The following is a 15,011-nucleotide window of genomic DNA, read 5'->3' on the forward strand; positions in this document are numbered from 1 at the left end:
TCCAGGGGCGGAACTCTGCTAACACAAAAACCTTATATGAGTTCCAATTCTTTAATTTCCAACATGTTCTGTATTTTAAACGTTGAATCTGCCTTCCAAAGCAGGTCGAGAAAGATGTCGACGGGCTTTTGGCTCGTGCGGCGGTTGTTCGCTCCAATAAATAAGGGTCGGAATCGTTGGCATCACAATAAGGGAATGGGGGAACCTGGTACATCAGTGATGGACGAGGTAACCTTCTTACAGAGCAATTTGCAGCACATTAAGGGGGCTGCCAACTTGCTGTAAAGCAGACGGGAAGAACCTTGAGTTTGCAGGGGACACATTCGCACATCCGGGGCTCAAAAAAAAGCAGTTATTACCATCCTTTTTTACCAAAAATCGACTGCACCCAAATTTCTCGGGAAAACACATTTTCATATTAATTTTGGTGCGTAGAGTCCAAAACAATATTTCGATTAGATTTCTTAATCAAACCTAACTATCACCCTAACCTAACCTCACTAAAAAATTTTCCTAACCTTAATCTCCTCGCACATTATATTCTCCTGATACAAGATTTTTGAGCTAACCTAACTATCACCCTAACCTAACCTCACTAATTTTTAATCCTAACCTTCAATCTCCTCGCACATTATATTCTCCTGATACAAGATTTTTGAGCTAACCTAACTATCACCCTAACCTAACCTCACTAAAAAATTTTCCTAACCTTAATCTCCTCGCACATTATATTCTCCTGATACAAGATTTTTGAGCTAACCTAACTATCACCCTAACCTTCAATCTCCTCGCACATCATATTCTCCTGATACAAGATATTTGAGCTAACCTAACTATCATCCTAACCTAACCTCACTAATTTGTTATCCTAACCTTCAATCTCCTCGCACATTATATTCTCCTGATACAAGATATTTGAGCTAACCTAACTATCACCCTAACCTAACCTCACTAAAAATTTTTCCTACCCTTAATCTCCTCGCACATTATATTCTCCTGATACAAGATTTTTGAGCTAACCTAACTATCACCCTAACCTAACCTCACTAATTTTTAATCCTAACCTTCAATCTCCTCGCACATTATATTCTCCTGATACAAGATTTTTGAGCTAACCTAACTATCACCCTAACCTAACCTCACTAAAAAATTTTCCTAACCTTAATCTCCTCGCACATTATATTCTCCTGATACAAGATTTTTGAGCTAACCTAACTAGTATACTCTAACCCAACCTCTCCAATGACCAAACTCCGAATCATCTCGTGCGAGAACAATCAGACCCTTAGGAGTTGAAGGAGGTGGTTGGAAACCTCCTACAATTTTTGGAAACTACAGCATAGAATTTACTCTCTGCCTAAAGGTGGAACTGGAAAAGGCAGCTTTTATAGATTCCTCTAAGTTGTCATCTGAGTGAGAACCTGACGACAGTTAAACGGCGCCTGAAGGTGCAGAATTCCTGGGCAAAGTAGGCAGCTGTCTGGAGGAATTGGGTCGTAGGGAGTCTTGGACAAGTAGACAAGATTCCCGAAGTCCATAAATGGCATCAGAGAAAGCACGGAGAGGTACACTAACATCTAACAATGCTTACACGGGGAAAACGCAGAGTATAGCTAGTAAAATGGCAGTTACAAATGTACGGATAAGATCTGTACAGCAATTTGTACTTCAATTACCAGATTTTTGAAAAATTAGTGGAAATATAATGGCAGCAAGTGCGCCATCTCCTTGGTAATCGCTACACTTTCTCTCATTGAATAGTTTTAGTAGTTGCGTTGAGATGCCGCCACGTACGTAACTTCATTTGAAATTGCTTTTGAATTTATGCGATTAATAGCCGCGTTGGACTTAGTTTTCCTTAATTGGCACCTGAAGATGCACGGAGTCTTGCATAATCTGTAGAGCAATTGCAGTTCAATGCTCCGGTTTTTGAATAATTAATGCAAATACAATTGGTACAAGTGCGCCATCTCCTTGGTAATCGATACACTTTCTTTCATATTATAGTATTACAAGTTTGGTTGAGATGTCGCCACGTACGAAACTTTTTCGTAATTCCTTTTTATTCGACATACAGATTCAAAAGGCGTCGGGACGACACCATTGCGAACCTCGGGCATACAGACACTCCAGGACATGGAGTATTTGATTGTAAGAGGTGGGAAAGGCGTCCATGGACGCTGAGAATGGATTTGGTGGACACACACCCCCACGCACGCTTGCACCATACACGCGTCGAAATAATTATTTCAAAGTTTAGGTGGCAATGAAAGGCTCCTCAAATGGTTCACCGTGGCCGTACCGTGCGCGTCCATCACCTTTTTAAACGACACTGTGCTCACGATGTAAACCTGCTCTCACAGAAATATTTCAACGCCCTACTTCGTCTTAAACCTTTACAAAACTTGTATCAGGAGAATATAATGTCCGAGAAGGTGATTGAGAGTTAGGTTAAAGTTTTAGTGAGGTTAGGTTAGAGTGGTAGTTAGGTTAGCTCAAAAATCTTGTATCAGGAGAATATGATGTGAGAGAAGATTGAAGGTTAGGATAAAAAATTAGTGAGGTTAGGTTAGGGTGATAGTTAGGTTAGCTCAAAAATCCTGTATCAGGAGAATATGATGTGCGAGGAGATTGAAGCTTAGGATAAAAAATTAGTGAGGTTAGGTTAGGGTGATAGTTAGGTTAGCTCAAAAATCTTGTATCAGGAGAATATGATGTGCGAGGGGATTGAAGGTTAGGATAAGAAATTAGTGAGGTTAGGTTAGGGTGATAGTTAGGTTAGCTCAAATTGGTTTAGGCGTCTAAAATTTTGCCAAACTAATTTGACCTAACCTAACTATCACCCTAACCTAACCTCACTAAAAAATGTTCCTAACCTTAATCTCCTTGCACATTATATTCTCCTGATACAAGATTTTTGAGCTAACCTAACTAGTATACTCTAACTTAAGCACACCAAACCCTGAATCACCGTGTGCGAAAACAACCATTCCCTTTAGTGGTTGGAGGAGGTGGTAGGAAACCTTCCACAATAATTGTGGGAGGTTACACACCTAAAGATAGTACAGGACAAGACCGCTTTTTTGGGCTCCTCAAGGTGGGAACCTGACAACCTGGTGGCGGTTAAACGGCGCTTGGAGGTGGCAAATTCCTGGTCAAAAGTAGGCAACTGGCAGGAAGAGTGGGGTCGTAGGAAAACAGCGGATTCCCGACGTCCAGAAATGGCACCAGAGAAAGCACGGAGAGGAACACTAACAAGGACACGGGGAGAACGCAGAGCACCTAGATAAATGGTAGTCGGGGTCTTGCAAGATCTATGATTAAAGTCTCAGTCTCACGGCTGACACAATCAAATGATAATTTTCTGTTTATATTATCATATTGTATATGATCGACTACTATATCTTTACATTCTAACAATCACCCTGTATAAAATGACTATTCCTTATACTTTTGGTTGAATATTGTTGGCAGTATCTTATCGTTGAGTGTAGAATTTATTAGAACTTTATGCGATTATTGCGATTAATGTCACAATATTGAGAAAAATTCACAGAATTGTTGTGTGAAAATTGCGTAGTTAGTATGGAAAATAGCAGTCTCTGAGTATTGTCATTTGGGGCATTTTGATCGAATTCGGGCAGAACCTTGGCGACATTTATGCCCTTTTCGACCTAATTAGTTACGATATCTCTTTCAAAATGCTTTCGCTTAACGTTTTTAGGCAAATCTCTTCAAAATGCGTCGTACCACAAATGAAATACCGTCAACGCGGCTTTGGATCAACTGGCATCGTAAATGGCACATTCAAGGTTCAGGACGACAAGGATTTTTCGGAAAAGGTCGAAAACAGCAAGGAGCCTGTTATAGTTGACTTTTTTGCGACGTAAGTTTTAAGGGGAGCCGTTGAAAGTATTGTTTCGCTCATTTACAGATGGTGCGGTCCCTGTCGAGCGTTGGAACCGCGATTGGAGAACGTGGTAGCGAAGCGACATGGCAAGGTCAGTTTGGCAAAGGTCGACATCGACGCATTCGGCGAGATTGCCGCAAAATACGAGGTCGGTACTATTCCCGCGTTAGTCGTATTTCGTAACGGCAAAGTGGAGGAACGGCTAATCGGATTGCAAGACGAAGATAAGCTGGGTTTATGGGTGGATAAGGTTTTAGATAAGAAGTAATCGAGACTAAGGTGTAAATAAATTGTTTATTGTTAAATTAAACCTTGCATTTCTTTCATGAATTGCATGTAGGCGTCGTCTTTCGTTAATTGTTTCGTCGGCGTGCTCGGAATGTGCACCAGCATCTCCTTCTGCTTCAGTTCGTTGGCGAGAGCGGCGCGACTCGACGATTTCGGTTTCTTGTCCTCGCGCTTCACCCGCAACGCCGACGGAACGAACCGTGTAACGTCGGCGCTCAAATTTCGTATTTGCGGCTTCGCCGATATCGTCGCGCCCTGTTTGATGCCCGACTCTATACGTATCAGCTGAGGTCCGGCCGATAGGACGTTCGGCGTCGCCAAAGATAGATTCGGAGGAGGGCCGGGTAGGCGAATCATTCGTGGGGGAGCGGGCGGCATTCGTAGCGGAATACGATGCGGTAAGCCGGGTGGCGGACCGGGCGGTAAAAGCGGTCGTCCCGGCGGAGGACCCGGGGGTAGTCGCAGCGGTGCCGGGAATATCAGCGCGGGAGGTGCCGGGATTTGTGGCTGTGGGAGGGTCTGGGCCGGTACTGTCGGTAAAGGATCCGTCCCGGGCGGTGCAAGTGGTTCCGAAGCTCTAGGTTTATCGTCGTCTTTGTCGTTCTCTTGCTTTTTATGCACCGACTCCATTTCTTTCATGAAATCGTCGATGTTTTGACCGGATAGCGCTACCATCTTTTGTTGCACGGAGGTCGGTTTGGATGGGACGCCGTCTTCGTCCGAATCCTCGACGGAACTGTCCGAATTGTATTCCTCAATTTCCTCATCGATCCTCAAAAGGTGTTTGGCGTATTCGACGTCTTCGCCGTCGCTGTTTATTTCCGGCGGAGGACCCGGAGGACAGCCGGCCGGTTCTCTAATCGTGTGCCCCTACAATTTCAGTGTCCGTTAAGCAAAAAGCACTTTATCGAGATTTACCAAAGCTTGCAGTTTGAGAGCAGTCGCGATCGAGTAAATTGTGTGTTGCGGTTTTTGAATTTCCGTCGGTAGCGGAATTTGCGCGGGTAAATTTGACAGCTGTTCGGGCATTTGCGGTAACGGAATCTCGTCGACCGAGACTTGCTGCGCCGTTTTCACGGACTCGTAGAAGGCGACGATTTGGTTCCTCTTATGTTCGTAATCTGCCTGTTTTCGCTTTAAATCGGTCCATTTGTCCGGATCGTCCCTATACTGCAATGCGGATCGCAATTTTTAAGGAATAGGAATCGTTTCTCCGTTACTTACATACATATTAAGCACCCGTTCCAAAGTATCACGTAGTTTCTTTCGCTTATCTTTCAAGACCTTTTCGTTTAGTGGTGACGGTTGGGTGACATTGAATTCTGGAAATACCGTTTCGTTAACTGAATCGAATCGAACCTCTTAATAGTACGAACCCATTTGATCGATTTTCTCCAACTCGTCGAGGATTTGAATGGGATCTTTTCCTTTCAGTACGGCGGCCCTCACCATCTGCCTCTGTTTCTTATTCTTCTTTAATTCCAATTTTCTTGCCTCTTTTCCTGTAACAAACCGGGCTTAAACCGATGTGGTAACTTAACGGCTACTTACTCGCTTGATCTGTTGGATTCATGTATTTACCACTTTTAGTGGTATTTATAGATCTTCGTCCCATTCTCGTAAAAGAGATTGTTTACTGCTTAATTATTCCAAATACAATCAATTAAATAAATATTTTTCCTTAAAATGACATCTGTAAATATTGTCAAAAAGAAGCGAAACCTAAGATATACAAGACAAAATTTATACCAGGCGATATTTATCATACGATGTCCGTACCGAAAGATTATACAGGGTAATACGGTTTAAATATATTTAAAACCACTCGTCAAAATAGTCCAATCCCAAAAATTCCTGTTGATTTTCGTCTGTATATTTGAAAACTACTGGAAATTTCGAGAATGGCCCACTACCTACATAAAAAATAAAAAGTAAGCAACAAACAATACACTTATGACACGTGTTGCGTATACTGCAATCATAAATACTCAATGCACATGCAAATTAAAATAATTTGTAGCAGCCTAGCGTTCTAAATACGTCTGGTTGGTAGTTCACTACTGTAGAACAATACTACATTTGAAAATGTCTTTACTTTGTACAGTTTCAAGAAAGCACAATTTATACAGTTCTCTGCTCCACACATTTATGACTCAAGGCGAATTTGAAAGACAAGATAAGCATCACATAAAAAGTGAAACGGCAACAATAATCATAAAAGTTTTAAAAATGGAGGCTGTTGACTGTGATTATTATGAATCGAGTCGCAAATAACCGCTTATCGCCCTACGTTTATCTTAATTTCGTATTGGAATGGCCGATAGAAATGAGAAAGTTCTGCACGAGCTCCTGAAATTACCCGGAAACAGTCTCTGCGCCGATTGTGGCAGTAGAAGTGAGCTTTTAGGTTATTTGTTTTTTCCTCTTTTTTAATTCGATAATTCAGATCCAGAATGGGCATCGTACAACATTGGCATCTTTCTGTGCACTCGCTGTTCGGGAGTCCATCGAGGAATGGGGGTGCACATTAGCAAAGTGAAGCACCTTAAGCTGGATCGTTGGGAGGACTCGCAGGTGGAGCGAATGAAGGAAGTCGGTAACTTGACGGCGAAACTCAAATATGAGGAGAGAGTGCCGCCATGCTATAGACGTCCGAAGGAATACGATCCACAGTACGCGTATTTAACGGTACTTTTGCCTAACCCCACTGTCGTGGTCAATTTTTAGGGTGTTAATCGAGCAGTGGATACGCGCTAAATACCAAAGGGAGGAGTTCTGCTATCCGGAACGGCAGTGTTACGTTAGCGGATACATGGTGGGATTCCTAATGAAACGGGGCAAAGAGGACAGTCGGTATCATCCCCGTAAGTTTGTACTGTCCGAAGCGGAGGACACGCTCAAGTATTTCGTACGCGAAAACAAGGAACCGAAAGCGATTCTGCGCCTCTCGGAACTAAACGTAGTCTTCGCTCCCGAGAAAATCAACTTTCCTAACTCCTTGCAGCTAACGTTCTTAAAAGACGGCACCACTAGGCACATATACGTTTACCACGACGATCCGGAGGTGATAACCAACTGGTACATGGCGATACGTTGTGCCAAACTTCACCGTCTTCAAGTTGCTTATCCGTCGGCGAGCGAAGCCGATCTGATCGGTTACCTCACCGAAGACTTTGCCAAAGAGGGGTGGCTATGGAAAACGGGACCCAAAACGTCGGACGGATTTAAGAAGCGATGGTTTACGCTGGACAATAGGAAGCTAATGTACCACGACGAGCCTCTAGATGCCCATCCGAAAGGCGAGATATTTATAGGCCACGCGATGGACGGGTACAGTGTACGAATTGGCGTGGTAGCCGGCGTGAGAGATCAAGGCTTTTCCTTTGCTTTACAAACGCCCGATAGAATATTTAACTTGTCAGCTTCAACGGAGTCCGATCGAGATCAATGGCTTCAAGTGTTGGAAAAGGTTATCGATAGACCTTTATCGCCCCAAGACAGTTCAAGTAAATAACATTTTGTTTTACCGATTATCATTTGTTTATTTGCAGTATCCGTGAGATTGGTTCGCAAACGGACAAATACCAATTCTATAAGTATTTTTTCTCCAAGGTAGTCTATGCATATCAGTTACTCGCCTCTTCATCCATCACTTCGCCTAGTCTCCATATTTATTGCAAACACGATAGTATATTTCACTTACAGTACATTTTCTAAAAGATTGATTATTCCTCTGTATATTTTAAGATAAAATAAATCAGTATCATAAGGCATTCTTTCTTTTACTCTGCCGATATAAGTTAAGATCACTTCGGTTCATTAAAAGTTAGCAGCGAAAAACAGTTTTGCAATGGAAGAAATCCCTTTCGGCTTGGTGCATCAGCTGTAGGTAGATCCCGTGGGCATGTCTCCGATTAGTGGAACTCCAAATAGAGTACCGCGAACAACAAGTCATTCGATAGGTCTTACCTAGAGTAGGGTATACCCTAGGTTCTTAGAGTATACCCTAATCGAGAGCTACGTACGTGGTGACATCTCAACTAAACTTAGAAAACTATAAAATGAAGGTAAGTGTATTGATTTCCAAGGAGATGGTGCGCTTGTACCCATTGTATTAAAACCATCTTCTCTTATATATATGTTTAAAGCTAACTATACAAAAACATGGTCATTGAACAATTGCTGTAGCCTTTGCTTTTCACGAAAAATCGACTACTCCAAAACTGGTCGGGAAAACATAACTTTCGATTGAGAAGTCTGAATAAATGGCAGTTCAAAATGTACGGAGTCTTGCAAGATCTGTAGAGCAATTGTAGCTTAAAGGCGCGGTTTTTGAATAGATAGATTAAATACAATAAGTACTATTGCGCCATCTCCATGGCAATCGATACACTATCTACCAATTATAGTTATAGAAGTCTAGTTGAGATGTCGCCACGTACGTACCTTCTTTTAAAATATTATTTGAATTTATGCGATTAATAGCAACGTTGCACTTATTATTATTCCTTAAATGCAGTGCCGTTTTTAAGTTTTTCGGGGCCCTGGGCCATTCGTTCGTGGAGGCCCTCCTTACCCTCAATAAAAACGGCAGATTGGGGAGATTCAAGCAAATCCCTAATTTGAATATGGGCACTCGATATTTTGTGTAGCCTGGTTTGTAGGCAACACATCATGCTCGATGAACAGAAAACATTTATTTTTGCAATTCGTAACTTCTTATGCATAGGAGTTTATTTAAAGCCCTTGGAAGAACAATTTCAATAACAGGTACATTAAACTGAACCGTTTTACAACAACTTTCACACGAAGATCGCACAAACAACACATTTTTTCGTGATTGCAAACTGCCTACTTAACACTTTTGCCTTATTTCGCTGCCAATTTCACTACCGTTTCTATAACCGTAGTTCTATCAAATAAACTCTAGGCTCAATTCTTTAAAGAATAGCTTCGCACCATCGCCAGCAGCTTCAATCATGTAATCGTTCCGATTTTAACCTTGAGAAGTTTGAATTGCATTAGAATGGGTTTTCTGCGAGTTCTCCACTGTGTCCTCCTGTTTTGGTTACAAAGCATTTCCCTTTTCAATTTGTGTTGTCTGAATTCAATGCTAACGTTTCTCATCCTTCGAGAACTACATGTCTTCGATTGCACGACCCAGAGCGAACAGTATCATATTCCGCAAAGGTTGAGTCTGCCGCTTTCCTGTCACTCCCAGTAGCCAGTTCTCTAATTTAAACCTGTAAGCGAGAAAGGAATGATAACAAAGTTTAATTTTTGACTATAAAATAAACAAACATTCATTATGCATTTGAGGTTAAAACTTCATATATCTATGGTTTTTAAAAACTGCGCTCTGACATCTAACGTTAGTTTCATAAAGTACATTACAAAATTAGTGTGGCGACATCTTTGAGGTGTAAGTTCCAACTAAAATAATGGTGGTAATAAAGTGTCCTGCATTTAGCGATAAAATGTTAGTCCCCAATAATAAAGACAGATGTCAGCACGATGTATTCTGCTTTGATTCCAAAAACTCAGGCAAGGCTATAAACATTTTGGGATTTGTGCCTTTCGCTGTCAAAGGAGTAAACCACGAAACTCGAAAATTAAACATTTCGCTCCTGTATTATAGCCTATTCCTTTGCGTCATAGCGTTTTTGGAATGCCAAAGGACAGGGCGGGTAAACGGACGGCCGTCCGTATACCTCTTTGGTATATCTATACCTAGATTTTTGACGATTTTAATAAAGTATCTGTTCGCAATACACGAGTTAAATCGCCATAATGGGCTACTAGTTCAAAAGTTACAGCCCTTTGAATTTTTTTCTAGTCTATAACTTTTGATTGAGAAGTCTGATCGAAAAAGTACGAATTGTTTTGGATTCTACGCACCAAAATTAATAAGAAAAAGTGTTTTCCCGACAAATTTTGAAGTAGTCGATTTTTGGTAAAAAAAAAAGAAGGTTAACTATTCAAATACTATGCGTAGTATTCGAATACTGAATATTTGTGAAAGTATTTGAGTTACAAATACAAATACTGCTTCCATAAAAGTATTTAATTACAAAGTATTTGAATACTTTAAAGGATTTGAATACTAAAAAGTATTTACAAAATCGAATACTGCCCAGCTCTGTCGGCATCCAACTGTAGGTTCGAAACCCCGAAACCAGGGGCTGAGTACCCATCTTGCAGGATCTATGTGCGATAAATGAGTGGCGATTCAATAATTTCCAAAAACTTGCTTTTAACCTTGAGTGTAACCAACATTGTATATATGCATTTGCTATCTTTGTTAACTATTGCTTAAACTTTTACCAAATATTTTTTTAATTAACTTTTGGACTGACGTATTAATCAAACTGCGAGGTTTTTCTTACGTCGTACTCTTTTTACCCTTAGCAGTTACTTTTACTTCTACTTTCATGAATCACAGTTCGAATAGGTGTACCAGAGGCTGCATAATGGCAAAATATACATCGACGTTTTCCGAAGGCCCTTAATTGTATTCTGGCTTTGATTTCGTCCAGGCAATTAGGCGATCAAAATTCTTAATAAATGAATTGTAAGTCGTTTACGATTACTTTCGTATAAATTGTTATATATTTATATAAAATGCAATTATAAAAATAATATGTACTACCACTCGCTTGGTGCAACTATTGAATAAAAAAATATAATATTCAATGGTCCACATACATCACCCTTTCTTCGTCTGTGCTTCAATAACGTAATAGAAGTCGTCCTCGGCCGTTTGCACATTTGGATCAGACTCAAAGTCATCATCCGCCACTATGGAAGTTTCCACGTGCGCTTGACTTTCGGAACCAACAAGCGTCGCGCTTTTCGTTTTTTGTTTTAATTTTATTTCTCTATTACGCGCCTCCAATATTTTCTCTCTCTTCGCTTCCCTTTCGAACATCTGCAATATTGCGAATAATTCAAACAATTTATGTCTAGTATTGCTCTTACGGCATTTAGTAGCATCTTGTCTTGTCTGCTGCTCGTCGCCAAGTTTTCGCTGACTTGGACCAAGCTTGTGGTTCCTTTTGTGTTACCGACGGCGAGCAACCTCCCTTGCTCGTGGACGCGCAAACAAGTCAGCGGTTCATCGCTCACTTTTATACTCAAACACGCCTGTTTTTGCTGTTGCAGCACGTCCCATACATCTAGAATTCCATCACTACGCGTCGTAAAATACACCGACACCCTAAGGAGAAATTCATCGGTTGCGGTAAAGTGGACTACTCGAACCTAGTTGGACTCCAACATCCGTCGGAAAGGTACGCTCCGTGATAAGATGTCCACATTATGGAGCTCTCCTTGCAATCCTCCGACCATATTCGCACCGTCCAATCACCCACGCTAAGGAAATTCTTTACGTATCCGGAATTGCGTTGGATAGCCAGCACGGGTCCTAAGTGAGCGTGGAATTTGGTCGCCATCTTCTCGCCGGGGGACTTGCCCTTCCGGTTGCAGGAGATAATTACACCCTTTTCGGTACCGACCATGAACCGGGTTGGTATGCTCGGTTCGTACTCCAACGAGCAGGCGCTCATGGCTTTCTCGATCACTTGACCGGGAGAGCTCAATATTAGGGTCTCCAGAGGTTGATTTAATTTTCTTGTATCCCACCATTTCACCTGGCCGTCGGTTGACGTGCTGAAAAATTCAAGTCCTGATTTGGAATTGATCCACAGAACGCTTCGTGCTGGCTCGCGATGGCTGACTTCAGTTACGCTCCTATTTACTGGGACATTCCCCCTTCGCGCGTCCCACAAAGCCACTCGTCCGCTTAGATGGCCGCTAACAAGCGTATTCACGTCTTTTGTGTGATACTCGACGCATACCATTGGAGTCGTTCTAGGAGTAAAAACAAGCAACGGAGTGTTCGGATTCTCTGCAACAAGAAGCTTAAATGACAATTACTTGATCGGCGAGTTAGAGACCGATATCCCAAAGGTAAGATTGGTTCGTAACCAGACTTATAGGTTTTTGAAAGTCTAAACAGCAATGAGTCACGGCCAGTTTGGTACCTCCGTCGGGCGACCACGATATGCGATTAACTGGACGTTTCTCCTCGCAACAGTCTTGGTAGACGTTAACGGTGCGAACCGAACTTTGCTCAACCATAGGTAGTGGTTTGACATCGGTGAAATATTGTTGATAAATGTTCATTGAATTGTTTTGCAGAATGAAATGTTCCATGCTCTGTATGAATGTGACTCAATAGGAAGCTCATTTGGAAAATACTTGCTTTGGATAAAGACATAACGCTCGGGTTATAGGCGTCTTCTTTTTCGATTTTTCTACGATACCGTTTAACTTGCTCCTCGTCGTCTTTGTTAACGTCTTTGGGCCAACCCCCTTCGGAGTGATTGATACCATAGTTAACGAAATGCGCCCGGGTTGTATTGAGTTCGTGCTCAGATTGCACCTGACCACACTGCGTACTTTGAGTCACCGGGTCTCTAGAATTAAATCTGGGAGCGTTTAATCATGGAAGCTGAGTGTTACCTCAGTATAAAATTCGACAGGTGCTCTATATTGGAAGGGTAATTATCGATTAGGTCGGGCCCTTTGTCCGTAAATAGGCACTGCCGTCCAAATTCGCTTCTCTTCTTCTGGTAGACGAATTGTAAATCCATTGCAGTATTTCGAGAGCTGACAGTAATGTCAATTAGGGAATTGTTTTTTGAATACCACTCCTCCCCGATCAGTTTTATAAAACCCACGCGATGTCACCTCAATACGGAGAAGAAGGTGAAAATCATACAAATTCAACCTTGGCCAGAAAGTACTCGCGTATCCACCCTCATTGATTCGCTGAGCATGAGCAGACGGATACACATTCTCCGAAAAAGTAGCGAGCATAGGATTGGGTTGTCCAGGAGAACCGAGCTTCAAAGTTCGACTCAACCTCTTCGTACGACACGGAAACCGCCACCTGCGACAGATGACTTTTTACGTAGACGTGAAGAAAAGAGAAAAACATGGAAATTGGATGGAAGGGGGAAGTATAAGGGGGTAGCTATATGCACGTATAGCAAGAATTGGTCCGGAAACGAGCAGTACTGGACTAGGAAAGAGGCTGCATTCACTAGGGAACCCCACTCGAGAGGTGTAGTCAACCCCAACCGCCCCCCCCTCCTCCATCAACATCCAAAATGGACAACAAAAATTTGTTGGGTAAGGGCATCTCCGGCGCTGAACAGAAGAGCAGGAAGAAGGCCCGGCTGGCCTAATTAGGTCAAACACCATCCTACAAAACATCCATCTCTCGTGGTCCAACTCGTACCCAAAGGTAGGCTGCTAGAGCTAACTTCGGCTAGGCGGGCAAACGGATAGGTGACGAGAAAAAAAGGCAGAGGTCGGATGGCTCAACAAGCCAACCCAACCGCGGACAAAAAAGATGTAAGGAGTCTTGCAAAATCTGTAGAGCAATTGTAGTTTTTGAATAATTAGTTTAAATATATAATTGGTACAAGTGCGCCATCTCCTTGATGATCGTTACACTAACTTTCACCTTATAGTATTATGAGTTTAGTTGAGATGTCGCCACGTACGTAACTCCGCCAGAAATAGCATTTGAATTTATGCGTTATGCGTTTATGCATTAAATGGCACTTCAAGATGGACGGAGTTTTGCAAAATCTGTAGAGCAATTGTAGTTCAATGTCCCGGTTTTTTAATACTTAATTCAAATACAATTGATACAAGTGCGCCATCTCCTTAGTAATCAATACACTTTTTTCATGTTTTAGTATTACAAGTTTGGTTGAGATGTCGCCACGTAAGTAACTTTTTTCGTAATTACTTTTGAATTTTAACCACGATCGACATACAGATTCAAAAGGAGTCGGGACGACACCTTTGCGAACCTCGGCCATACAGACACTCCAGGACATAAGAGTATTTGATTGTACGAGGTGGGAAAGGCGTACATGGACGCTGAGAATGGAGTTGGTGGACACACAACCCCACGCACCCTTGCACACTAGACGCGTCGAAGTAATTATTTCAAAGCTTAGGTGGCAATGAAAGGCTCCTCAAATGGTTCACCGTGGTCGTACCGTGCGCGTCGATCATCTTTTTAAACGACACTGTGCTCACGATGTAAAACCTGCTGTCACAGAAATATTTCAACGCCATACTTCGTCTTAAACCTTTACAAAACTTGTATCAGGAGAATATAATGTCCGAGAAGGTGATTGAGAGTTAGCTTAAAGTTTTAGTGTGGTTAGGTTAGAGTGGTAGTTAGGTTAGCTCAAAAATCTTGTATCAGGAGAATATGATGTGCGAGGAGATTGAAGGTTAGGGTGATAGTTAGGTTAGGTCAAATTAGTTTGCCAAAATTTTAGACGCCTAAACAAATTTGACCTAACCTAACTATCACCCTAACCTTCAATCTACTCGCACATCATATTCTCCTGATACAAGATTTTTGAGCTAACCTAACTATCACCCTAACCTAACCTCACTAAAAATTTTTCCTAACCTTAATCTCCTCGCACATTATATTTTCCTGATACAAGATTTTTGAGCTAACCTAACTATCACCCTAACCTAACCTCACTAAAAATTTTTCCTAACCTTAATCTCCTCGCACATTATATTCTCCTGATACAAGATTTTTGAGCTAACCTAACTATCACCCTAACCTAACCTCACTAAAAATTTTTCCTAACCTTAATCTCCTCGCACATTGTATTCTCCTGATACAAGATTTTTGAGCTAACCTAACTATCACCCTAACCTAACCTCACTAAAAATTTTTCCTAACCTTAATCTCCTCGCACATTATATT

General features: G+C 41.8%; 5 protein-coding genes across 8 annotated transcripts in view; 3 read left to right on the plus strand and 2 right to left on the minus strand.

Annotated features, from left to right (window-relative positions):
- LOC116180612 (sex peptide receptor-like) overlaps positions 1-15,011 on the plus strand; it is a 561,029-nt gene that overhangs the window by 376,796 nt on the left and 169,222 nt on the right. The gene's annotated exons all lie outside the window — the stretch shown is intronic.
- Positions 3,472-4,234, plus strand: LOC116180631 (thioredoxin, mitochondrial-like). The gene is made up of 2 exons (XM_031500716.1): positions 3,472-3,886; positions 3,935-4,234. The coding sequence occupies exons 1-2, from the start codon at positions 3,702-3,704 to the stop codon at positions 4,176-4,178; spliced, it is 429 nt and encodes a 142-aa protein (XP_031356576.1). The 5' UTR covers positions 3,472-3,701; the 3' UTR covers positions 4,179-4,234.
- On the minus strand, positions 4,186-5,916 carry LOC116180610 (WW domain-binding protein 11). The gene is made up of 5 exons (XM_031500690.1): positions 5,750-5,916; positions 5,575-5,700; positions 5,423-5,520; positions 5,117-5,368; positions 4,186-5,068 (listed from the first exon to the last, which is right to left on the minus strand). The coding sequence occupies exons 1-5, from the start codon at positions 5,811-5,813 to the stop codon at positions 4,211-4,213; spliced, it is 1,398 nt and encodes a 465-aa protein (XP_031356550.1). The 5' UTR covers positions 5,814-5,916; the 3' UTR covers positions 4,186-4,210.
- On the plus strand, positions 6,396-7,971 carry LOC116180614 (arf-GAP with dual PH domain-containing protein 1-like). The gene is made up of 4 exons (XM_031500696.1): positions 6,396-6,593; positions 6,645-6,870; positions 6,926-7,704; positions 7,750-7,971. The coding sequence occupies exons 1-4, from the start codon at positions 6,512-6,514 to the stop codon at positions 7,812-7,814; spliced, it is 1,152 nt and encodes a 383-aa protein (XP_031356556.1). The 5' UTR covers positions 6,396-6,511; the 3' UTR covers positions 7,815-7,971.
- LOC116180608 (dynein intermediate chain 3, ciliary-like) lies at positions 10,854-12,862 on the minus strand. Its single transcript, XM_031500688.1, has 6 exons — positions 12,722-12,862; positions 12,462-12,675; positions 12,154-12,415; positions 11,459-12,104; positions 11,177-11,414; positions 10,854-11,126 (listed from the first exon to the last, which is right to left on the minus strand). The coding sequence occupies exons 1-6, from the start codon at positions 12,850-12,852 to the stop codon at positions 10,905-10,907; spliced, it is 1,713 nt and encodes a 570-aa protein (XP_031356548.1). The 5' UTR covers positions 12,853-12,862; the 3' UTR covers positions 10,854-10,904.

This window comes from Photinus pyralis, unplaced genomic scaffold (assembly GCF_008802855.1).
Source record: "Photinus pyralis isolate 1611_PpyrPB1 unplaced genomic scaffold, Ppyr1.3 Ppyr1.4_LG9, whole genome shotgun sequence".
In the NCBI taxonomy this organism is placed as follows: Eukaryota; Metazoa; Arthropoda; class Insecta; order Coleoptera; family Lampyridae; genus Photinus; species Photinus pyralis.